This window comes from Anomaloglossus baeobatrachus, chromosome 4, assembly GCF_048569485.1.
Source record: "Anomaloglossus baeobatrachus isolate aAnoBae1 chromosome 4, aAnoBae1.hap1, whole genome shotgun sequence".
Classification (NCBI taxonomy): Eukaryota; Metazoa; Chordata; class Amphibia; order Anura; family Aromobatidae; genus Anomaloglossus; species Anomaloglossus baeobatrachus.
The window spans coordinates 700017644-700043915 of NC_134356.1; the positions used below are offsets into that span (position 1 = coordinate 700017644).

At 46.9% G+C, this 26272-nt stretch overlaps 1 protein-coding gene across 2 annotated transcripts in view; it reads right to left on the reverse strand.

Annotated features, from left to right (window-relative positions):
* Window positions 1–26009, reverse strand: part of NYAP1 (neuronal tyrosine phosphorylated phosphoinositide-3-kinase adaptor 1) — a 50613-nt gene extending 24604 nt beyond the window's left edge. For both annotated transcript variants that reach the window (XM_075343275.1, XM_075343276.1), the window contains exons 1-6: window positions 25955–26009; window positions 7977–8749; window positions 4023–4171; window positions 3356–3636; window positions 2162–3256; window positions 1855–2043 (exon numbers count right to left, since the gene is read on the reverse strand). In XM_075343275.1, coding sequence (XP_075199390.1) covers window positions 1855–2043; window positions 2162–3256; window positions 3356–3636; window positions 4023–4171; window positions 7977–8033 — 1771 coding nt within the window. In that variant the 5' untranslated portion in view covers window positions 8034–8749; window positions 25955–26009. The remainder of the gene's footprint in view (window positions 1–1854; window positions 2044–2161; window positions 3257–3355; window positions 3637–4022; window positions 4172–7976; window positions 8750–25954) is intronic.
* Between the last annotated feature and the right edge of the window lie 263 nt (window positions 26010–26272).

Consider the following 26272-nt stretch of genomic DNA (forward strand, 5'->3'; position numbering starts at 1 on the left):
CAGCAGCATCATATGTGACATTACAGAGATCAGGAAGGACCATCAACAGCCGTGCAATACTATCCACCCACCACCGGGGGCAGTAGTATCATATGTGGCATTATAGAGATCAGGAAGCACCATCAACAGCCGTGCAATACTATCCACCCACCACCGGGGGCAGCAGCATCATATGTGACATTATAGAGATCAGGAAGGACCATCAACAGCAGTGCAATACTATCCACCCACCACCGGGGGCAGCAACATCATATGTGACATTATAGAGATCAGGAAGGACCATCAACAGCCGTGCAATACTATCCACCCACCACCGGGGGCAGTAGTATCATATGTGGGATTATAGAGATCAGGAAGGACCATCAACAGCCGTGCAATACTATCCACCCACCACCGGGGGCAGCAGCATCAAATGTGGCATTATAGAGACCAGAATGTATCATCAACAGCCGTGCAATACTATTCACCCACCACCGGGGGCAGCAGCATCATATGTGACATTATAGAGCTCAGGAAGGACCATCAACAGCCATGCAATACTATCCACCCACCACCGGGGGCAGCAGCATCATATGTGGCATTATAGAGATCAGGAAGGACCATCAACAGCTGTGCAATACTATCCACCCACCACCGGGGGCAGCAGCATCATATGTGGCATTATAGAGATCAGGAAGGACCATCAACAGCCATGCAATACTATCCACCCACCACCGGGGGCAGTAGTATCATATGTGGGATTATAGAGATCAGGAAGCACCATCAACAGCCGTGCAATACTATCCGCCCACCACCGGGGGCAGTAGCATCATATGTGGTATTATAGAGACCAGAATGTATCATCAACAGCCATTCAATACTATCCACCCACCACTGGGGGCAGCAGAATCATATGTGGCATTATAGAGCTCAGGAAGGACCATCAACAGCCGTGCAATACTATCCGCCCACCACTGGGGGCAGCAGCATCATATGTGGCATTATAAAGATCAGGAAGGACCATCAACAGCCGTGCAATACTATCCACCCACCACCGGGGGCAGCAGCATCATATGTGGTATTATAGAGACCAGAATGTATCATCAACAGCAGTGCAATACTATCCACCCACCACTGGGGGCAGCAGCATCATATGTGGCATTATAGAGCTCAGGAAGGACCATCAACAGCCGTGCAATACTATCCACCCACCACCGGGGGCATCAGCTTCATATGTGACATTATAGAGGTCAGGAAGGACCATCAACAGCCGTGCAATACTATCCACCCACCACCGGGGGCATCAGCATCATATGTGACATTATAGAGGTCAGGAAGGACCATCAACAGCCGTGCAATACTATCCACCCACCACCGGGGGCAGCAGCATCATATGTGGCATTATAGAGATCAGGAAGGACCATCAACAGCCGTGCAATACTATCCACCCACCACCGGGGGCAGCAGCGTCATATGTGGCATTATAGAGATCAGGAAGGACCATCAACAGCCGTGCAATACTATACGCCCACCACCGGGGGCAGCAGAGCACAGGATGGTCATGATCAGAGATTGATTGGCCCAAATATCATCATCTATTATACTAGAGGTGATATGTGGCGTTGTGGAGACAGGAAATTCCATCACAATGCACTTCTATCCTCCCACCACTGGAGGCAGCAGTGCACAGGATGGTCATGATCAGGGACAAGATCGACCCGATTATCATCAGATTTATTATACTAGGGGTCATGGGGCGTTGTGGAGACAGGAAATACCATCATATTAACCCTCTCCTATACGAGACGCCAAGTGTGGAGGTGCCATGCTAATAGCTGTATCTTCAGTATATAATCTGAGAGTTTGGGGATTTACCTGTACTCCTATGACATGCTGGAAATGTTTGACATGGCACTGGAAGACCGGTCCGTCCCACCCCACGGGCGAGGGCACTATCCAAGCTTTGTTGGCTTCGTACAGGGATCCCGGACACAGCTGTTCCATGGCTGGTCTTTTCTGCTCTTCCTGGATTCCCATTCCAAGCACGGGGCACGTCGGTCAATGCTGAGAATAGACAGAAAATTACAATGACATTCGTTGTGTCTATGGTGGCAAGTAACATATACACTGGCACAGAGCATATAAATATGGCAGATAGACAATGGCACAAAGGTTGGCTTACGTTCCCCGAGTTGGCTTCGTCGGCCACATGACATCCTTCTTTGTAATTCCCATACAGACCCTGGCCTCTCCTCTTCTGCTGCACCTGCCCCACCGCCAACACGATTATCGGATGCCAGAACGATTGGTGTTCTTGAGCCCTTTATGCTGGTCTCGTATGCTGGTGGTTTCTTGCCCGTAGGGTACGTCCAGACGGCAGGAGAAGCCTGCTCCCCTTGGACCTGATGGAGATGTGCTGAAGGAGGTCGATTTGGGAGTTGTGTGCCTGCCACGCGGGATGCTGGGCAGATAAGACCAGCCAAGACTGATATCTCCCTCTCCGTTTTCTCCTCAACCTGTGAGGCTGGTAAGAGAGAATGTGTCACCTTGACGGAAGAGTACACCATGGTATAAGAAAGCGCTTTGTCCCGATTATGTCCATGAGGAATTGGTAACATTGATGCCCCTTTTTCCTGTGAACATGTTGACCCTCTTGGGGTTTCAGATTCTGGTCTGCGCTGGGCAGAGGTCTGTGGGGGCAATGGTGTTGAGTGACTGCGGGCACGACCAGACGGAGGAAGATGAACTGACGATGAGGAGGCCGCGCTTGGCATCTCCTTATGAGGAACCGGCAGCTTAGATGATGAGGCCGGCTGTGAAGGCTTTGTGACTTTTTGGCCCTTTCCAGATGGTGCCCCAAGAAGAGGTGGTCGATGTTGTAGGAGGTTAGGAAAAGGTGGAGGAATGTCAACCTCCGGAGTTCTAGGTGGCGGAAGTCGGCGACGTTGAGGATGCCGTAGATGGGATGGATGCTCTTCATGAAGAGGGTATTTCATTTCCTCATAAATTGCCTCTTCTTCACCATCTGACTCTTCCTCTGTTGGGGCTGGGGTGGGCGGGGGTGGGGGCCTTCGAGATGCATTTCCTACCATCTCAATGTATACAGGTTCCTCTGGAGAGGGTGAAGATGCACGGGTGCTGGAAGTGAGAATGGCAGATGTTGAGGCAGGTCGGTTCGCATAGGCTTCATCAAAAGAGGCAGAAAGATGCGTATGGGGGCTTCGTTGTGGCTTCTGTGGGGGCATCCGGCGAGAGTCAGAGGCACTTTTTAGGGACCCTATAAAACAAAAATAAGAGATTGGCCATTAGGTGATGTGAAAGATGGACTGGGTTATGCCTATGACAAATAGTTTGGGTCTCATAGTACCCTTCTTACCTTCCTTCCTGATCCTACGTTCCTCTGCTGTCCTTCCCTCTCCACCAAGGCTGAGTTTTGTGCTGGGGTTTCTCTTAGGTTTAGCAGGGGGTCTCCTTCCCGGAGGACCTCCTTCATTTCCACTATCTTCTGGTGCACTGCCTACTGAGTGACAGGAAAGAGACCGAGGAGCCATAGCACTAGCACATGGGAGAGGGGCCCGCTCCTGAGAGGCTGGCATCGTCATGAAACCCATACGGAAGTGGCGACGGAACGAAGCCATGTCCCGAACTTTTCCCGAACTACAAACAAGAGATTTCAACAATACAGGAATGCCTGAGATATCATGTGAAGACAGTATATTGCTTCCCCCCATATTACTATACTGAGGGTGTCTAAATTCTTGTAACATTACAGGTAAGAGCAGAGCCCTGCCTGGTATCTGCGGGACTACCTGATGTTTCCATGATTGTGGTTGATTAATCATCAGATGGAAACTACATAACTATCCATTTATAACTAAAAAAAAGTCCAACATGTCTGACCTCATGTCTAGTGAAGATCAGTCCGACATTATCAGCAACCACCAAGCAACCATCAGCAGATCTGGGCTCAATTAACATGTGAGTCAGCGTAATGTCCCAGCCTGCGCCCGTTACCTTGTCCACCCTCCACACCACATCTCTACCTTTTCTTAGGTTCTTCCTCCTTTTGTCTCCACTCCACCCGACTCTTCCTGTACAGCAGATTCATGGCTCCAGCCTTTTCTGTCCCAAGATATGTCACAGTGTCAGAGGAGCTTGGGGTCATCTTCTGGAGACCGACCTTTAGACCCTGCTGAGGGTGGAGACTGTGTGAGACAATGTAGAACATGTCACTATGAGGAAAACATGAAGCAAAAGAGAGAAGCCATGACCAGCTCATGGGTGGTTTGTGATGTGTAAGAGTGTTGACCACATTTTGGGCCTAGAGTTTGAACTGGGACCTCTTGCCTCTAAAGATGTTTACTTATCTACAAAGTCAGGTGAGCAGGTTGTCTATGAATTCAACATGTCCCATCATATACACACTGAGCTCATATTCCTTAATGATGAGAGGGGAAAAATCTGCTGCCAGGTCCCTCAGTCCCCTCCTCTGTACTCGTCTATCTCCTCCAGAATTTTCATTTTCATCTGCATTCCACTACATTCCTGTGTCCTCCAGATCCCCCTTTCTCTTCTAGACTTTTCAATCCCCTACTCCAAACTCATCCACCCTCTTTTATCCTCTCCGGACATTTACAGATTCCTCCAGACTCCTCTGTCTTCCTCCATACCATTCTATCCCTTCCAGGATTTTCAGTCCCCTCCTCTATACTCCTATGTCCCCTCCAGACTTCCCAAAATCCACTTTCTCCTTCACTCTCCTCCAAAATATGTCCTCTTGCAGACTTCGCTGTCCTTCAAATTTCTATTTCCTATAGACCCCTCTGTCCAGGCCAGATCTCTCTCTATCCCCCTCCAGACCTCTCAATACCACTCCAGACCACTCTGTCTTTCTCCAGACATCTCTATACCCATTCAAGCTACTTTGTTTTCCCCCCAGACCACTCTTTATCCCTCCCCAGTCCACTCCTCCATGCAACTTTGTTTTCCTTCAGGCCAATCTGTCTCCCTCCAGAATTCTCTATCCCCTTCCAGTCCACTATTTTCTGCTCCAGACCACTGTTTCCACTCCAGGCCAATCTCTGCCACATGGGACCACTCTGTTCCCCTCAAGTCCACTCTTTCCCTTTCAGAATACTCTGTTCCCCACAGGCCATTCTGTTCCCCTCCAAGCCACTTTGTTCCTCTGCAGACCACTCTGTTCCCTGTAGCCCACTCTCTTACCCTTTAGGCCACTCTGTCTGCCTGCAAACTTCTTTATTTCCTTTGAGGCCACTCTGGTCCCCTCCAGCCACTCTGTCTCCTTTGAGACTTCTATATCCCTTTCCAAGACACTGTTCTCCTCCAGACCACTCTGTTCCACGCAGGGCAATCTGTTACCCTCCAGACCACTGTGTTCTCCTCCCGAGCACTCTGTTCACCTCTAAGCCACTCTGTCTCCTCCACACTTCTTTATCTCCTTCTCTATCCCCTCTATATCTAGCTGTGCTACTCTGTTCCGAGCCACTATTTTCCCTCATGGCCACTATTTTCCTTCCCAGGCCACTCTGGTCTCCTCTGGGCAACTTTTTTTTTTGCTCTAGGCCACTCTGTCTTTCTCCAGACATCGCTATACCCTGCCACACTACTCTGTTCCCCTACAGGCCAATCTGCCTCCCTCCAGACCACTCTGTTCCTTGCAGACCACTATGTTCTTCTCCAAGCCACACTGTCTCCCTCCAGACCTCTCTATGCCCTTCTAGGCAATTATGTGCCCCTCCAAGCGACTCTTTCCTCTCAAGCTCACTCTAATCCCCCCCAGGCCACTCTGTCCCCCTCCAGACCACTCTATACCCATAGTCCACTCTGTCTCCATGCACACTTCTCTATCTCCTTCCAGATCTCTCTATTTCCCTTCAGACCACTCTGTTCCTCGCAAGCCACTATTCCCATCTAAACCACTCTGTTGCCCTCATGGTCATTCTGTTCCCTTCCAGCCCACTCAGTACCACGCAGGCTACTCTTTTCCCATCCAGGTCGCTGCCTCCCTCAAGACTTCTCTACCCACTCTGTCTCCCTCCAGACTTCTCTATCCCCTTCTAGGCTATTCTGTTACCCTCCAAGCCACTCTTTCAACTGAAGGTCACTCTGATCCCCTTCAGACCATTCTGTTCTCCGTTGGCTACTATTTCCATCCAGGCCTTTCTGTTCTCCTCACGCTCATTGTGTTCCCCTAACTTCCCCTCCAAGCCACTCTTTCCCCTCCAGACACTTTGTTCCCTGCAGATCACTCTATTTGCATCCAGACCACTATGTTCCCCTCACGGTCACTCTGTTCTCCTTCAGACAACTCTGTCCCACTATAGACCACTCTATACCCACAGACCAATCTGTTCCCCTCCAGGTTATTATGTATCCCTCCTGAACTCTCAACCCCCTTCAGGCCACTCTTTTTCCCTCCAGGGCACTCTGTTCCTTTCCAAGGCACTGTATACTCCTCCAGGGCACACTACTCCCCTCCAGGGCATTCTTTCTCCCTCTAAGCCAATCCGTCTGTTTCCAGACTTCTCAATTCCCTTCCAGTCCTCTCTATCCCCATGTTGGCTTTGCTGTTCCCATCCAGAACACTCTGTTTCTCTTCAGACCATTCTGTCTTCCTCTAGGCCACTCAGTCTCCTTACATTCTCTATCCTCTTCCAGGCCACTCTGTTCCCTTCCAAGCCACTGCTTCCCCTTCTAGCTAATCTGTTCGCTTCCAGATCACTCTTTCTCCTACAGGTCACTCTAATCTCCTCCAGGCCACTCTATTCTCCTCCAGGCCACTCTATTCTCCTCCAGGCCACTTTGTTCTCCTCCAGACCACTCTGTTCTCCTCCAGGCCACTCTGTTCTCCTCCAGACCACTCTGTTCTCCTCCAGGCCACTCTGTTCTCCTCCAGGCCACTCTGTTCTCCTCCAGGGCACTCTCTTCTCCTCCAGGGCACTCTGTTCTCCTCCAGGCCACTCTGTTCTCCTCCAGGCCACTCTGTTTCCCTCTAGGCCACTCTGCTCTCCTCCAGACCACTCTGTTCTCCTCCAGGCCACTCTGTTCCCCTCCAGGGCACTCTGTTCTCCTCCAGGCCACTCTGTCCCCCTCTAGGCCACTGTGTTCTCCTCCAGGGCACTCTGTTCTCCTCCAGGTCACTCTGTTCTCCCCCAGGCCATCTTTTCCCCTCATGGCTACTCTGTACCCCTCTAGTTAACTCTATTCCCCTCCAGGCCACTCTGTCTCCCTTCAGATTTCTTTATCCCCTTCTTGCCCACTCTGTTCTCTGCAAGCCACTTCTGTCCCATCAAAACTCTTTTGTCCTCTTCCAGATGTCCCTCTCCCCTGAGTTTGCATATCTCCATGCACATTAGTTGGTTGGCCATTCTCACTGAAATCCATAGCCTCTGCTGATGGTAATGTCATATTACTGGTCATCTATAGTCTATGAGCTTTAGCCTTCCCTTCCACCTTCAGGAGCTGAAGCAATGGCATAAAATATTTCTATGACCAATGATGCCACAATTTTAGGAGTTAAAAGGGCTGTCCATTTAAAAAAAAGCTAATGTGTTTATCATATGTAAATGTAGACAACCAACATCTTGTATTAAAAACGGTCCTACGTGCCACCAATGTGTCTCACAGCTCCACTTCTGGCTTGTTTTTGAGAGTTTCTTGTTTTGGTGCATCATATGTGCTGTGTGTTTAGGGGTCTAGGAGACTGACTGACTTCAAGAGGTAAGTCAGCTCCCTTCTCTGTGTCCTCGAATAGTCTAGGAATCGGCAGTGACAGAAAAGGTGTCTAACTTAGCACCTGAAATGAGTCTGTCAGCCAGCCCCCTCTGCACACAGCTCTGATGATGGGCTTTATCTAGTGTCAATCAAAAGTCAGAGGTGGAACTGGCGCTATTATCTTGAGACTGAGGCACCGTTTTTAATTTCTTCTAATGAGATTAGACGCCTTAGAAATTGACGCCATGCTTTGTATACCCTACCTTGGGGTGTCTCACTTTGGTAAGTTCATCCCACAGCCATGTCTCTCGATCTTTCATGTGGGTCAAGTTACATAAACTGACCTCACGTCTACAATGACTGTCTAGAGACGACCATGCGGGAACCCGCTCCTGTCCCAATTCAGGAATCAATCCATAAAGTCTGTTCTGAAAACTTCTTCAGAAACGTTTCGAGCCTCCGTCCTACATTTCACAGTTAGTGCGGGGAAGCTTCCTCTTCCTATGAAGACATCACCAGTTTCACATGAATATGAAAGTTGACCATATGGAGACGTTATTTGGCATGCATCTCCTCCACTCCAACTCTGTCTTCAAGGACGGAGGCAAAACTTAATCTGCAGGTAGAGAAATAGCTACACTGGAAGATGGTCCATCGGCAAAAGTCATCTAAAAAACCTCCAACATGATTTGACCACAAAAAAGATTATGCAAAGGACAATTACCAGCAATTTTACAATAAATACAAGAATATGTACAGAGCATAAATCTACAGGTCAGTGTGTACGTCTTGTCCTTGGAATGAGGAAGAACTCTCTCCTGACACAAGTCAGTGGTGGAGGATATCTTGGCCGCCAGAGGTACGCTGATGAACAGCCCATACGGAGGTCACACAAACTGCGTCAACAGAGAGAAGACATCGTGAACGCGCGGCTGCCTCCACAGTTTCCCATAGTAAAGTCATCACAAAAACAACTGGAGTCAATATTTTTCCTCATAGAAGATGGAGACTGGAAGACATCTTCATATATAGTTCTCTGCAAGAAAACAGAAAAAGAAGCCATGGGGCATCAAGATCCTACCATTGGCTTATAGATTCTACCAGAGTATGCTTCCACAAATCAAAAGGCTTCATTATAGGGTAAATGTAGTTATTTTTATATATAAAAATAGCTTAAAGAGAGAAAGGCAGTAACAGAGAAGATGTAATAACAGAGCACAAGTAGGAAAAGACAAGATATAACAGCACAAGTAGGAAAAGAGAAGATATAAAAGAGAGCACAAGTAGGAAAAGAGAAGATATAAAAGAGAGCACAAGTAGTAAAAGAGAAGATATAAAAGAGAGCACAAGTAGGAAAGGAGAAGATATAAAACAGACCACAAGTAGGAAAGGAGAGGATATAAAACAGAGCACAAGTAGGAAAAGAGAAGATATAAAAGAGAGCACAAGTAGGAAAAGAGAAGACATAAAAGAGAGCACAAGTAGGAAAGGAGAGGATAAAAAAAAAGAGCACAAGTAGGAAAAGAGAAGATGTAAAAGAGAGCACAAGTAGGAAAAGAGAAGCTATAAAAGAGAGCACAAGTAGGAAAGGAGAAGATATAAAACAGAGCACAAGTAGGAAAAGAGAAGATATAAAAGAAAGAACAAGTAGTAAAAGAGAAGATGTAATAGACAGCACAAGTAGGAAAAGAGAAGATATAAAAGAAAGAACAAGTAGGAAAAGAGAAGATATAACAGAGATCACAAGTAGGAAAAGAGAAGATGTAACAGAGCACAAAAAGGAAAAGAGAAGCTATAAAAGAGAGCACAAGTAGGAAAAGAGAAGATATAAAAGAAAGCACAAGTAGGAAAAGAGAATATATAAAAGAGAGCAGAAGTAGGAAAAGAGAAGACATAAAAGAAAGCACAAGTAGGAAAAGAGAAGATTTAAAAGAGAGCAGAAGTAGGAAAAGAGAAGACATAAAAGAGAGCACAAGTAGGAAAAGAGAAGATATAAAAGAAAGCACAAGTAGGAAAAGAGAAGATTTAAAAGAGAGCACAAGTAGGAAAAGAGAAGATATAAAAGAGAGCACAAGTAGGAAAAGAGAAGATTTAAAAGAGAACACAAGTAGGAAAAGAGAAGATGTAACAGAGAGCACATGTAGTAAAAGAGAAGATATAAAAGAGAGCACAAGTAGGAAAAGAGAAGTTATAAAAGAGAGCACAAGTAGGAAAAGAGAAGATATAAAAGAAAGCACAAGTAAGAAAAGAGAAGATATAAAAGAGAGCACAAGTAGGAAAAGAGAAGATATAAAAGAGAGCACAAGTAGTAAAAGAGGAGATATAAAAGAGAGCACAAGTAGGAAAAGAGAAGATATAAAAGAGAGCACAAGTAGGAAAAGAGAAGATATAAAAGAGAGCACAAGTAGTAAAAGAGAAGATATAAAAGAGAGCACAAGTAGTAAAAGAGAAGATATAAAAGAGAGCACAAGTAGAAAAAGAGAAGATATAAAAAAGAGCACAAGTAGGAAAAGAGAAGATTTAAAAGAGAGCACAAGTAGTAACAGAGAAAGATAGGTATACAAAAGATGTAGTAACAGAGAGGATTAACAGCAAAGATGTAGCAACCGAGAGAAGAGTTAGTAACAGAGAAGATGTAACAGAGAGCACAAGTCGGAAAAGAGAAGATATAAAAGAGATCACAAGTAGGAAAAGAGAAGATGTAACAGAGAGCACAAGTAGTAAAAGAGAAGATATAAAAGAGAGCACAAGTAGTAAAAGAGAAGATATAAAAGAGAGCACAAGTAGTAAAAGAGAAGATATAAAAGAGAGCACAAGTAGAAAAAGAGAAGATATAAAAAAGAGCACAAGTAGGAAAAGAGAAGATTTAAAAGAGAGCACAAGTAGTAACAGAGAAAGATAGGTATACAAAAGATGTAGTAACAGAGAGGATTAACAGCAAAGATGTAGCAACCGAGAGAAGAGTTAGTAACAGAGAAGATGTAACAGAGAGCACAAGTAGGAAAAGAGAAGATATAAAAGAGAGCACAAGTAGGAAAAGAGAAGATATAAAAGAGAGCACAAGTAGTAAAAGAGAAGATATAAAAGAGAGCACAAGTAGTAAAAGAGAAGATATAAAAGAGAGCACAAGTAGAAAAAGAGAAGATATAAAAAAGAGCACAAGTAGGAAAAGAGAAGATTTAAAAGAGAGCACAAGTAGTAACAGAGAAAGATAGGTATACAAAAGATGTAGTAACAGAGAGGATTAACAGCAAAGATGTAGCAACCGAGAGAAGAGTTAGTAACAGAGAAGATGTAACAGAGAGCACAAGTCGGAAAAGAGAAGATATAAAAGAGATCACAAGTAGGAAAAGAGAAGATGTAACAGAGAGCACAAGTAGTAAAAGAGAAGATATAAAAGAGAGCACAAGTAGTAAAAGAGAAGATATAAAAGAGAGCACAAGTAGTAAAAGAGAAGATATAAAAGAGAGCACAAGTAGAAAAAGAGAAGATATAAAAAAGAGCACAAGTAGGAAAAGAGAAGATTTAAAAGAGAGCACAAGTAGTAACAGAGAAAGATAGGTATACAAAAGATGTAGTAACAGAGAGGATTAACAGCAAAGATGTAGCAACCGAGAGAAGAGTTAGTAACAGAGAAGATGTAACAGAGAGCACAAGTAGGAAAAGAGAAGATATAAAAGAGAGCACAAGTAGGAAAAGAGAAGATATAAAAGAGAGCACAAGTAGGAAAAGAGAAGATATAAAAGAGAGCACAAGTAGTAAAAGAGAAGATATAAAAGAGAGCACAAGTAGTAAAAGAGAAGATATAAAAAAGAGCACAAGTAGGAAAAGAGAAGATTTAAAAGAGAGCACAAGTAGTAACAGAGAAAGATAGGTATACAAAAGATGTAGTAACAGAGAGGATTAACAGCAAAGATGTAGCAACCGAGAGAAGAGTTAGTAACAGAGAAGATGTAACAGAGAGCACAAGTCGGAAAAGAGAAGATATAAAAGAGATCACAAGTAGGAAAAGAGAAGATGTAACAGAGAGCACAAGTAGTAAAAGAGAAGATATAAAAGAGAGCACAAGTAGTAAAAGAGAAGATATAAAAGAGAGCACAAGTAGTAAAAGAGAAGATATAAAAGAGAGCACAAGTAGAAAAAGAGAAGATATAAAAAAGAGCACAAGTAGGAAAAGAGAAGATTTAAAAGAGAGCACAAGTAGTAACAGAGAAAGATAGGTATACAAAAGATGTAGTAACAGAGAGGATTAACAGCAAAGATGTAGCAACCGAGAGAAGAGTTAGTAACAGAGAAGATGTAACAGAGAGCACAAGTAGGAAAAGAGAAGATATAAAAGAGAGCACAAGTAGGAAAAGAGAAGATATAAAAGAGAGCACAAGTAGGAAAAGAGAAGATATAAAAGAGAGCACAAGTAGGAAAGAGAAGATGTAACAGAGAGGATTAACAGTAAAGATGTAGTAACCGAGGGAACAGAGCACATAGGTAGTAACTGTGAAGAGGTAGTGACAGAGAACACAGGTAGAAACGCTGAGGTGAGAGAGCAATAGAGAAGATGTAAAACCAGAGTGCACAGGTAGAAACAGAGAAAGGTAGTAATAGAAATGATATAGTAACACAGAGCAGAGGTAGTAACACAGAACAAAAGTGAAAACAGAGAGGAGAGTTAATAACAGTAGGAGATAGCAACAGAAGAAAAGATGCAGCAACAGAGGATAGATGTAGTAATAACAGAGGATAGATGAAGGAGCAGAAAGACGAGGCAATAGCAGAGACATGAGGAATCAACAGAGACATGAGGTATTAACAGAGAAGATATAACAGAGCGTAACAGAGAGTGTATATAGTATATAGTAAGTGAGGGCAGAGGCTAATGACCCTTGGCTCAGAATCTGCTGCGAGCGTGATCCGAGTGTCATCTACTTAAATACAATCCTACGATCAGATCACAGGTGCGGAGAACAGAGCGAGATTAATTTCTCCATCTTCTCCCCTGCCCGTCTCTGCGGATATCGCACTGCACTCGGATGTTTCACACGCACCCATAGACTTGTATGTGATCAGATAGACGCTGCCAAATGCTGCAATATTTTTTTCATGCCACTTCGGCATGAGGAAAAAAATTTCAGGTGAACACTGCCTAAGGGTGGCTTTACATGCTGCAATATCCGGCCCGATATCGCTGGCATGCGACCCACCCCCATCGTTTGTGCGAAACGGGCATATCGCTGCCCGTCGCGCACAAAATCTGGCACCCCTGTCACACATACTTACCTGCATAGCGACGTCACTGTGACCGGCGTACCGCCTCCTTTCTAAGGGGGCGGTCCGTTCAGCGTCACAGCGACGTCACTAAGCGACCGCCCAATGAAAGCGGAGGGGCTGAGATGAGTGGGACGTAACATCCCGCCCACCTCCTTCCCTCCGCATTGTGGCCGGAGGCAGGTAAGGTGAGGTTCCTCGTTCCTGCGGCGTCACATGTAGCGATGTGCATTGCCGCAACGAGGAACAACTTCGCCCCTGCGACAGCAGCGATAACTGGCAGCGGACCCCCATGTCAACGAGGAGCGATTTTGAACGTTTTTGCAACGATCCAAAATTGCTCCTAGGAGTCACACGCTACGACATCGCTACAGCGGCCGGATGTGTGTCAGAAAATCCGTGACCCCAACGAGATCGCTGTAGCGAAATCGTAGCGTGTAAAGCCCGCTTAAGTGTTTAACATTGGGGCGAGTGCTATCCAATGTTTTATCAGCCTGCCATCAAATGCACGTGGGAGCAAAGCCTAATAAAGAGAAGAGGTAGTAACAGAGATAGGAGAGATCGGAAAAGGTCGGGGAGATAGGAACAAGACGGAGACCTAGGAACAGAGGAGAGCTAGGAACAGAGGAGAGCTAGGAACAGAGGAGACCTAGGAACAGAGGAGAGCTAGGAACAGAGGAGAGCTAGGAACAGAGGAGAGCTAGGAACAGAGGAGAGCTAGGAACAGAGGAGGGCTAGGAACAGAGGAGAGCTAGGAACAGAGGAGAGCTAGGAACAGAGGAGAGCTAGGAACAGAGGAGAGCTAGGAACAGAGGAGAGCTAGGAACAGAGGAGAGCTAGGAACAGAAGAGAGCTAGGAACAGAGGAGAGATAGGAACAGAAGAGAGCTATTAACAGAGGAGAGCTAGGAACAGAGGAGACCTAGGAACAGAGGAGAGCTAGGAACAGAGGAGAGCTAGGAACAGAGGAGAGATAGGAACAGAAGAGAGCTAGGAACAGAGGAGAGATAGGAACAGAAGAGAGCTAGGAACAGAGGAGAGCTAGGAACAGAGGAGGGCTAGGAACAGAGGAGGGCTAGGAACAGAGGAGAGCTAGGAACAGAGGAGAGGTAGTAACAAGGAGGAGATCTAGTAACAGGGGAGAGATAGGAACAGAGGAGAGATAGGAAGAGAAGAGAGCTAGGAACAGAGGAGAGCTAGGAACAGAGGAGAGGTAGTAACAAGGAGGAGATCTAGGAACAGAGGAGAGCTAGGAACAGAGGAGAGCTAGGAACAGAAGAGAGGTAGTAACAAGGAGGAGATCTAGGAACAGGGGAGAGATAGGAACAGAGGAGAGATAGGAACAGAGGAGAGCTAGGAACAGAAGAGAGCTAGGAACAGAGGAGAGCTAGGAACAGAAGAGAGGTAGTAACAAGGAGGAGATCTAGGAACAGAAGAGAGCTAGGAACAGAGGAGAGCTAGGAACAGAAGAGAGCTAGGAACAGAGGAGAGCTAGGAACAGAGAAGAGCTAGGAACAGAGGAGAGCTAGGAACAGAGGAGAGATAGGAACAGAGGAGAGCTAGGAACAGAGGAGAGATAGGAACAGAGGAGAGCTATGAACAGAGGAGAGGTAGGAACAGAGGAGAGGTAGTAACAGAGGAGAGGTAGTAACAGAGGAGAGATAGGAACAGAGGAGAGATAGTAACAGAGGAGAGATAGTAACAGAGGAGAAATAGGAACAAAGGAGAACTAGGAACAGAGGAGGACTAGGAACAGAGGAGAGCTAGGAACAGAGGAGAGCTAGGAACAGAGGAGAGCTAGGAAAGGGGAAGGCTAGGAACAGAGGAGAGCTAGGAACAGAGGAGAGCTAGGAACAGAGGAGAGATAGGAACAGAGGAGAGCTAGGAACAGAGGAGAGCTAGGAACAGAGGAGAGGTAGTAACAAGGAGGAGATCTAGTAACAGGGGAGAGATAGGAACAGAGGAGAGATAGGAACAGAAGAGAGCTAGGAACAGAGGAGAGCTAGGAACAGAAGAGAGCTATTAACAGAGGAGAGCTAGGAACAGAGGAGACCTAGGAACAGAGGAGAGCTAGGAACAGAGGAGAGCTAGGAACAGAGGAGAGCTAGGAACAGAGGAGAGCTAGGAACAGAGGAGAGATAGGAACAGAAGAGAGCTAGGAACAGAGGAGAGCTAGGAACAGAGGAGAGCTAGGAACAGAGGAGAGCTAGGAACAGAGGAGGGCTAGGAACAGAGGAGGGCTAGGAACAGAGGAGAGCTAGGAACAGAGGAGAGGTAGTAACAAGGAGGAGATCTAGTAACAGGGGAGAGATAGGAACAGAGGAGAGCTAGGAACAGAGGAGAGGTAGTAACAAGGAGGAGATCTAGGAACAGAGGAGATCTAGGAACAGAGGAGAGCTAGGAACAGAAGAGAGGTAGTAACAAGGAGGAGATCTAGGAACAGGGGAGAGATAGGAACAGAGGAGAGATAGGAACAGAGGAGAGCTAGGAACAGAAGAGAGCTAGGAACAGAGGAGAGCTAGGAACAGAAGAGAGGTAGTAACAAGGAGGAGATCTAGGAACAGAAGAGAGCTAGGAACAGAGGAGAGCTAGGAACAGAAGAGAGCTAGGAACAGAGGAGAGCTAGGAACAGAGAAGAGCTAGGAACAGAGGAGAGCTAGGAACAGAGGAGAGATAGGAACAGAGGAGAGCTATGAACAGAGGAGAGGTAGGAACAGAGGAGAGGTAGTAACAGAGGAGAGGTAGTAACAGAGGAGAGATAGGAACAGAGGAGAGATAGTAACAGAGGAGAGATAGTAACAGAGGAGAGATAGGAACAAAGGAGAACTAGGAACAGAGGAGGACTAGGAACAGAGGAGAGCTAGGAACAGAGGAGAGCTAGAAACAGAGGAGAGCTAGGAACAGAGGAGAGATAGGAACAGAGGAGAGATAGGAACAGAGGAGAAGAAAGAACAGAGGAGAGGTAGTAACAAGGAGGAGATCTAGGAACAGAAGAGAGCTAGGAACAGAGGAGAGCTAGGAACAGAGGAGAGCTAGGCACAGAGGAGGGCTAGGAACAGAGGAGAGCTAAGAACAGAGGAGAGCTAGGAACAGAGGAGGACTAGGAACAGAGGAGAGGTAGGAACAGAGGAGAGGTAGGAACAGAGGAGAGGTAGTAACAGAGGAGAGGTAGGAACAGAGGAGAGATAGGAATAAAGGAGAGCTAGTAACAGAGGAGAGATAGGAATAGAGTAACAGAGGACAGGTAGGAACAGAGGAGAGATAGGAACAGAGGAGAGATAGGAACAGAGGAGAGAGAGTAACAGAGGAGAAGTAGGAACAGAGGAGAGGTAGGAAAAGAGGAGAGATAGTAACAGAGGAGAGATAGTAACAGAGGAGAGATAGTAACAGAGGAGAGGTAGTAACAGAGGAGAGAAAGGAACAGAGGAGAGAAAGGAACAGAGGAGAGATAGTAACAGAGGAGAGATAGTAACAGAGGAGAGATAGTAACAGAGGAGAGGTAGTAACAGAGGAGAGATACGAACATAGGAGTGGTAGTAACAGAGGAGAGCTAGGAACAGAGGAGAGCTAGGAACAGAGGAGAGATAGGAACAGAGGAGAGATAGGAACAGAGGAGAGGTAGGAACAGAGGAGAGGTAGGAACAGAGGAGGGATAGGAACAGAGGAGAGAGAGTAACAGAGGAGAAGTAGGAACAGAGGAGATGTTGCAACAGAGGAGAGATAGGAACAGAGGAGAGGTAGGAACAGAGGAGAGGTAGGAACAGAGGAGAGGTGGGAACAGAGGAGAGATATGAACAGAGGAGAGATAAGAACAGAGGAGAGGTAGGAACAGAGGAGAGGTAGGAACAGAGGAGAGAAAGGAACAGAGGAGAGGTAGGAACAGAGAAGAGGTAGGAACAGAGGAGAGCTAGGAACAGAGGAGAGGTAGAAACAGAGGAGAGGTAGAAACAGAGGAGAGATAGGAACAGAGGAGAGATAGGAACAGAGGAGAGATAGGAACAGAGGAGAGGTAGGAACAGAGGAGAGCTAGGAACAGAGGAGAGCTAGGAACAGAGGAGAGATGGGAACAGAGGAGAGATAGGAATAAAGGAGAGCTAGTAACAGAGGAGAGATAGGAATAGAGGAGAGATAGGAACAGAGGAGAGTTAGGAACAGAGGAGAGATAGGAACAGAGGAGAGGTAGGAACAGAGGAGAGCTAGGAACAGAGGAGAGCTAGGAACAGAGGAGAGATGGGAACAGAGGAGAGATAGGAATAAAGGAGAGCTAGTAACAGAGGAGAGATGGGAACAGAGGAGAGATAGGAATAAAGGAGAGCTAGTAACAGAGGAGAGATAGGAACAGAGGAGAGATAGTAACAGAGGAGAGATGGGAACAGAGGAGAGATAGGAACAGAGGAGAGGTAGGAACAGAGGAGAGGTAGAATCAGAGGAGAGACAGGAACAGAGGAGAGATGGGAACAGAGGAGAGGTAGGAACAGAGGAGAGATAGGAACAGAGGAGAGCTAGGAACAGAGGAGAGCTAGGAACAGAGGATAACTAGGAACAGAGGAGAGCTAGGAACAGAGGAGAGCTAGGAACAGAGGTGAGCTAGGAACAGAGGAGAGCTAGTAACAGAGGAGAGGTAGGAATAGAGGAGAGATAGGAACAGAGGAGAGTTAGGAACAGAGGAGCGATAGGAACAGAGGACAGGTAGGAACAGAGGAGAGATAGGAACAGAGGACAGGTAGGAACAGAGGAGAGATAGGAACAGAGGAGAGAGAGTAACAAAGGAGAAGTAGGAACAGAGGAGAGGTAGGAAAAGAGGAGAGGTAGGAACAGAGGAGAGATAGGAACAGAGGAGAGAGAGTAACAGAGAAGAAGTAGGAACAGAGGAGAGGTAGGAACAGAGGAGAGGTAGGAAAAGAGGAGAGATAGTAACAGAGGAGAGATAGTAACAGAGGAGAGATAGTAACAGAGGAGAGGTAGTAACACAGGAGAGAAAGGAACAGAGGAGAGAAAGGAACAGAGGAGAGATAGTAACAGAGGAGAGATAGTAACAGAGGAGAGATAGTAACAGAGGAGAGGTAGTAACAGAGGAGAGATACGAACATAGGAGTGGTAGTAACAGAGGAGAGCTAGGAACAGAGGAGAGCTAGGAACAGAGGAGAGATAGCAACAGAGGAGAGATAGGAACAGAGGAGAGGTAGGAACAGAGGAGAGGTAGGAACAGAGGAGGGATAGGAACAGAGGAGAGAGAGTAACAGAGGAGAAGTAGGAACAGAGGAGATGTTGCAACAGAGGAGAGATAGGAACAGAGGAGAGGTAGGAACAGAGGAGAGGTAGGAACAGAGGAGAGGTGGGAACAGAGGAGAGATATGAACAGAGGAGAGATAAGAACAGAGGAGAGGTAGGAACAGAGGAGAGGTAGGAACAGAGGAGAGAAAGGAACAGAGGAGAGGTAGGAACAGAGAAGAGGTAGGAACAGAGGAGAGGTAGAAACAGAGGAGAGGTAGAAACAGAGGAGAGGTAGAAACAGAGGAGAGATAGGAACAGAGGAGAGATAGGAACAGAGGAGAGATAGGAACAGAGGAGAGGTAGGAACAGAGGAGAGCTAGGAACAGAGGAGAGCTAGGAACAGAGGAGAGATGGGAACAGAGGAGAGATAGGAATAAAGGAGAGCTAGTAACAGAGGAGAGATAGGAATAGAGGAGAGATAGGAACAGAGGAGAGTTAGGAACAGAGGAGAGATAGGAACAGAGGAGAGGTAGGAACAGAGGAGAGCTAGGAACAGAGGAGAGCTAGGAACAGAGGAGAGATGGGAACAGAGGAGAGATAGGAATAAAGGAGAGCTAGTAACAGAGGAGAGATAGGAACAGAGGAGAGATAGTAACAGAGGAGAGATGGGAACAGAGGAGAGATAGGAACAGAGGAGAGGTAGGAACAGAGGAGAGGTAGAATCAGAGGAGAGATAGGAACAGAGGAGAGATGGGAACAGAGGAGAGGTAGGAACAGAGGAGAGATAGGAACAGAGGAGAGCTAGGAACAGAGGAGAGCTAGGAACAGAGGATAACTAGGAACAGAGGAGAGCTAGGAACAGAGGAGAGCTAGGAACAGAGGTGAGCTAGGAACAGAGGAGAGCTAGTAACAGAGGAGAGGTAGGAATAGAGGAGAGATAGGAACAGAGGAGAGTTAGGAACAGAGGAGAGATAGGAACAGAGGAGAGATAGGAACAGAGGACAGGTAGGAACAGAGGAGAGATAGGAACAGAGGAGAGAGAGTAACAAAGGAGAAGTAGGAACAGAGGAGAGGTAGGAAAAGAGGAGAGGTAGGAACAGAGGAGAGATAGGAACAGAGGAGAGAGAGTAACAGAGAAGAAGTAGGAACAGAGGAGAGGTAGGAACAGAGGAGAGATAGTAACAGAGGAGAGATAGTAACAGAGGAGAGATAGTAACAGAGGAGAGATAGTAACAGAGGAGAGATACGAACATAGGAGTGGTAGTAACAGAGGAGAGGTAGGAACAGAGGAGAGGTAGGAACAGAGGAAAGATAGGAACAGAGGAGAGATAGGAACAGAGGAGAGATAGGAACAGAGGAGAGGTAGGAACAGAGGAGAGGTGGGAACAGAGGAGAGATAGGAACAGAGGAGAGATAGGAACAGAGGAGAGCTAGGAACAGAAAAGAGCTAGGAACAGAGGAGAGGTAGGAACAGAGGAGAGGTAGGAACAGAGGAGAGGTAGGAACAGAGGAGAGGTAGGAACAGAGGAGAGGTAGGAACAGAGGAGAGGTAGGAACAGAGGAGAGGTAGGAACAGAGGAGAGGTAGGAACAGAGGAGAGGTAGAAACAGAGGAGAGGTAGAAACAGAGGAGAGATAGGAACAGAGGAGAGATAGGAACAGAGGAGAGGTAGAAACAGAGGAGAGGTAGGAACAGAGGAGAGATAGGAACAGAGGAGAGATAGGAACAGAGGAGAGGTAGGAACAGAGGAGAGGTAGGAACAGAGGAGAGGTAGAAACAGAGGAGAGGTAGAAACAGAGGAGAGGTAGAAACAGAGGAGAGATAGGAACAGAGGAGAGATAGGAACAGAGGAGAGGTAGGAACAGAGGAGAGATAGTAACAGAGGAGAGATGGGAACAGAGGAGAGATAGGAACAGAGGAGAGATAGGAACAGAGGAGAGGTAGAAACAAAGGAGAGATAGGAACAGAGGAGAGCTAGTAACAGAGGAGAGATGGGAACAGAGGAGAGGTAGGAACAGAGGAGAGGTAGAATCAGAGGAGAGATAGGAACAGAGGAGAGATGGGAACAGAGGAGAGGTAGGAACATAGGAGAGGTAGAAACAAAGGTGAGATAGGAACAGAGGAGAGCTAGGAACAGAAGATAACTAGGAACAGAGGAGAGCTAGGAACAGAGGAGAGCTAGGAACAGAGGAGAGATAGGAACAGAGGAGAGCTAGGAACAGAGGAGAGCTAGGAACAGAGGAGAGCTAGGAACAGAGGAGAGGTAGGAACAGAGGAGAGATGGGAACAGAGGAGAGGTAGGAACAGATGAGAGGTAGGAACAGAGGAGAGGTAGAAACAGAGGAGAGGTAGAAACAGAGGAGAGATAGGAACAGAGGAGAGATAGGAACATTTGAGAGGTAGGAACAGAGGAGAGATATTAACAGAGGAGAGATGGGAACAGAGGAGAGATAGGAACAGAGGAGAGATAGGAACAGAGGAGAGGTAGAAACAAAGGAGAGATAGGAACAGAGGAGAGCTAGTAACAGAGGAGAGATGGGAACAGAGGAGAGGTAGGAACAGAGGAGAGGTAGAATCAGAGGAGAGATAGGAACAGAGGAGAGATGGGAACAGAGGAGAGGTAGGAACAGAGGAGAGGTAGAAACAAAGGAGAGATAGGAACAGAGGAGAGCTAGGAACAGAAGATAACTAGGAACAGAGGAGAGCTAGGAACAGAGGAGAGCTAGGAACAGAGGAGAGATAGGAACAGAGGAGAGCTAGGAACAGAGGAGAGCTAGGAACAGAGGAGAGCTAGGAACAGAGGAGAGGTAGGAACAGAGGAGAGATGGGAACAGAGGAGAGATAGGAACAGAGGAGAGCTAGGAACAGAGGAGAGCTAGGAACAGAGGAGAGATAGTAACAGAGGAGAGATAGAAACAGAGGAGAGCTAGGAACAGAGGAGAGCTAGGAACAGAGGAGAGCTAGGAACAGAGGAGAGCTAGGAACAGAAGAGAGCTAGGAACAGAGGAGAGCTAGGAACAGAGGAGAGCTAGGAACAGAGGAGAGCTAGGAACAGATGAGAGATAGTAACAGAAGAGAGATAGTAACACATGTGAGATAGGAACAGAGGAGGGCTAGAAACAGAGGAGAGCTAGGAACAGAGGAGAGCTAGGAACAGAGGAGAGCTAAGAACAGAAGAGAGTTAGGAACAGAGGAGAGCTAAGAACAGAGGAGAGGTAGGAACAGAGGAGAGCTAGGAACAGAGGAGAGATAGGAACAGAGGAGAGCTAGGAACAGAGGAGAGCTAGGAACAGAGGAGAGGTAGGAACAGAGGAGAGGTAGGAACAGAGGAGAGATAGGAACAGAAGAGAGCTAGGAACAGAGGAGAGCTAGGAACAGAGGAGAGGTAGGAACAGAAGAGAGCTAGGAACAGAGGAGAGGTAGGAACAGAGGAGAGTTAGGAACAGAGGAGAGTTAGGAACAGAGGAGAGCTAGGAACAGAGGAGAGCTAGGAACAGAGGAGAGGTAGGAACAGAAGAGAGCTAGGAACAGAGGAGAGGTAGGAACAGAGGAGAGTTAGGAACAGAGGAGAGTTAGGAACAGAGGAGAGGTAGGAACAGAGGAGAGGTAGGAACAGAGGAGAGTTAGGAACAGAAGAGAGCTAGGAACAGAGGAGAGATAGGAACAGAAGAGAGCTAGGAACAGAGGAGAGCTAGGAACAGAGGAGAGATAGAAACAGAGGAGAGATAGGAACAGAGGAGAGATAGGAACAGAGGAGAGATAGGAACAGAAGAGAGCTAGGAACAGAGGAGAGATATGAACAGAGGAGAGATGGGAACAGAGGAGAGATAGGAACAGAGGAGAGCTAGGAACAGAGTAGAGCTAGGAACAGAGGAGAGCTAGGAACAGAGGAGAGCTAGGAACAGAGGAGAGTTAGGAACAGAGGAGAGTTAGGAACAGAGGAGAGCTAGGAACAGAGGAGAGCTAGGAACAGAGGAGAGATGGGAACAGAGGAGAGATAGGAACAGAGGAGAGGTAGGAACAGAGGAGAGATAGGAACAGAGGAGAGCTAGGAACAGAGGAGAGCTAGGAACAGAGGAGAGCTAGGAACAGAGGAGAGCTAGGAACAGAGGAGAGTTAGGAACAGAGGAGAGATAGTAACAGAGGAGAGATGGGAACAGAGGAGAGTTAGGAACAGAGGAGAGTTAGGAACAGAGGAGAGATAGGAACAGAGGAGAGGTAGGAATAAAGGAGAGCTAGTAACAGAGGACAGGTAGAAACAGAGGAGAGATGGGAACAGAGGAGAGGTAGGAACAGAGGAAGAAATATAGAAGAGCGGAAGTAAGGTAAGAAAGAAATCATAAGGAAGTGTCGATGGGGAATTGGAAGAAATAGAAAGGAGAATGATCTTAAAAAGAAATATAGAAGTGTAGAAGGAAGAGAGGAAGAAAAAAAGAGGAGTGAAATTAACAGGTAACAGCGGGTGGCTGGAATCTATGCATACGCTACATACGTAATGTCTGACATCTGTGCTCTCACTTCATTACATATGATGGGTGTTTATCACGTCTAAAGCCTGCTTTACACGGTACGATCTATCGTACAATTTCATGATCGATTGTTCCCGCCCCCGTCGTTTGTGCGTGACGGGCAATTAGTTGCCCGTGGCGCACAAAGTCGTTAACCCCAGTCACATGTACTTACCTGCTGAGCGACCTCGCTGTGTGCGGCGAACATCCTCTTCCTGGAGTGTGAGGGACGTTCGGCGTCACAGCGACGTCAGAGAGCGGCCGCCCAATAGATGCGGAGGGGTGGAGATGAGCGGGAAGTAAACATCCCGCCCACCTCCTTCCTTCCGCATAGCTGGCGGGTGCCGCGGGATGGATGTAAGCTGCTGTTCATCGTTCCCGGGGTGTCACACGGAGCGGCGTGTCCTGCCCCGGGAACGATGAGCAACCGGCGCCATTTTAATTAAACGAGATTATGAAACCGAAAGACGAGTACACGACTTACGATTTGTGAGCGATACTGCGTCGCTCGGAGGTGTCACACAGCCCGACGTCACAAGCGATGCCGGATGTGCGTCACAAAAACCGTGACCCGACGATCTATCGCACCATAGATCGTCTCGTGTAAAGCAGCCTTAAGGCCTATAATATCCCAATGTCAGGCGCTCCAGGCACTGAGCTTCAGCAATGAATTGTGACTATAAATGACTGACGAACTGAAACCCTGAGCAGCCGACACCCCTGACTGTAAGCCCGCAGCAGACTGAACCCCCAATACTTATTGTCATAATAAGGGTCAATAAGGCAAAAAATAAATGTGTAATCAAGCTAATATGTATGTATGTATGTATGTGTTTCCATGTATGCACACATGCAACGCCCTGTATGTGTGCGCGCATGGAAATATCTGTATGTGTATATGTGTATTTAAGTATGTGCATGTGTATGTACATATATGTATGTCTTTGCATGTGTATACATATGTGAGTACATGTGTATATATATATATGTGTGTGTGTGTGTGTGTGTTTGTACATAAGTATATATATATATATATATATATATATATATGTGTGTGTGTGTGCATGTGTATATATATGTACACTTCTCTGTGCATGTGTATGCATATGTGTGCATGTGTATGTGTGTAAATGTGTATACATATGTGTTTCCATGTGAATGTGTGTACACAAGAGTGTGAATGTGTTTGTGTGTACATAATTGTTTCCATGTGTATGTGTAACGCCTGCCTGGCTCCACACACTCAGATGGGATGTAATGGACAGGCTAGAGGGAAGCCCCTCATCAAGCAGGACCCCCAGAAACCTGAAACCCTTTAACCCCTATACAGGGATTTGAGATTACACAGGGCCCTGGAGATCACTACCTGTGGAAGGCTGCAGTCCGATGAGAGTAGTCGTCAGGCAGGGTCAAACTAGGAAATGCAAAACAGGGAAATGCAAATCACGCAGGCAAGGACGTAATCAGAAAACGAAGCAGAGGTCAAATCCGGATCGGGCAGCGAGGTACATAAACAGCAGCAGAAGGGTAGTCAGAAAACACGCAGAAGTCAGAACACAGGAATCACCAAACAGAACAGAGCGGGACAGGAACAAGGAAATCAGAACTATCTCTGGCAGTGGTCAGCAGACAGGAGGGGAATAAGAAGGGTGTGGTGTCTTCCCATTGGCTGTAGCTGAACGCTGGCAACTTCAGCTGGAAGACACACGCCACCCACAGTCAGCCAGTGGTACTGCAGATCCCAAGGAAACCCAGCCCAGTGGATGAGCGGAGTGTGCGGCCACCAGCACCGCTGGCATCAACTCCTCTCCCATCACCAGCACCATCCACAGCGGGAACAGGGCGTCGCCTGGCGATCGGAGCAGAAGTCGCAGGAGCGGACTCCGGTGGTGACGTAACAGTATGTGTGCACATTTCTGTTTCCATGTGTATGTGTGTACATCTGTGTTTCCATGTGTATGTGTGTACATATGTGTGTGCATGTGTATGTATGGATATAAGTATTTCCATGTGTGTGTACATCTGTGTTTCAAGGTGTGTGTGCATACATAAGTGTGTCCATGTGTATGTGTGTACATCTGTGTTTCCATGTGTATGTGTATACATCTGTGTGTGCATGTGTATGTATGTACATCTGTGTTTCCATGTGTATGTGTATACATCTGTGTTTCCATGTGTATGTGTATACATCTGTGTTTCCATGTGTATACATCTGTGTTTCCAGGTGTGTGTGTATACATAAGTGTGTCCATGTGTATGTCTGTATATCTGTGTGTGCATGTGTATGTGTGTATACATAAGTGTGTCCATGTGTATGTCTGTATATCTGTGTGTGCATGTGTATGTGTGTATATATGTGTGTGCATGTGTGTATGCATAAGTGTGTCCATGTGTATGTCTGTACATCTGTGTTTCCATGTGTGTGTGTATACATCTGTGTTTCCATGTGTATGTGTATACATCTGTGTTCCCAGGTGTGTGTGTGTATACATAAGTGTGTCCATGTGTATGTCCGTACATATGTGTGTGCATGTGTATGTGTGTATATATGTGTGTGCATGTGTGTGTTCATCTGTGTTTCCATGTGTATGTCTGTACATATGTGTGTGCATGTGTATGTGTATACATCTGTGTTTCCATGTGTATGTCTGTACATATGTGTGTGCATGTGTATGTGTATACATCTGTGTTTCCATGTGTATGTCTGTACATATGTGTGTGCATGTGTATGTACATATGTGTGCCCGTGTGCCCGTGTGTACATATACACCTCTGTAGTGATACATACATCTCTGTGTGTGGCTGTGAGCGCAGCACATACACCATATACGACACCAGACATGGCACCGGCACAGTCTGCACAGACGCACGGTACCGTAGCTGTGCACACACGCAGACAGGCAGGCACATGTCCATATTACGCACATAATCTGTAGAATGATCCGGCAGCAGTGATATGACACACAGGCGGCGGTGGCGGGCAGCGTACGGTGTGGTCTGCACACAGATGTATACGGCAGGTGACCTCTCCGCCATCTGTATACATGGATGCTGCTGTGGTGTAATATAATAATCCACCCGGTGATGACCGCAGAGTGATGACAGCACAGGCCTGACACCGGTGTATACACCTATACGTGTGTGACTATGGAGCGCAGCCCTGCAATATAGGGTCCCCACTGACGCCCCCTGTGTCCCTGCTGCCCCCCTCCCCATCCCCCCTCTCTCCCATTATTTGGTGTGTGCCCCCCCTCTTACCTCCGTTACCGGCAGGCGGAGAGATGGAAGCAGGGCTGAGGGGATGGGAGGGGGTCTGTGTGATGGGGAGGGGAGGAGAGGAGAGAGGAGAGGGAGGAGAGACAACAGCACACTGCGGCTGTCTGATCTCCACGCGTGCTGTGTGCGTATCAGGACGTATGTGTGCAGGTGCGGGGCGATGTCTGCGCCCCAATCCCAGCCTGACCCCAGAACCGCTGCTGACAATCAGCATCCAAATCAGATTGTGAGCTCTGCGGTTTCTGGGGGAAAGTACAGAGGTCTAGGGGTGATGGCGGAGACAGAGCGGACGTATATATC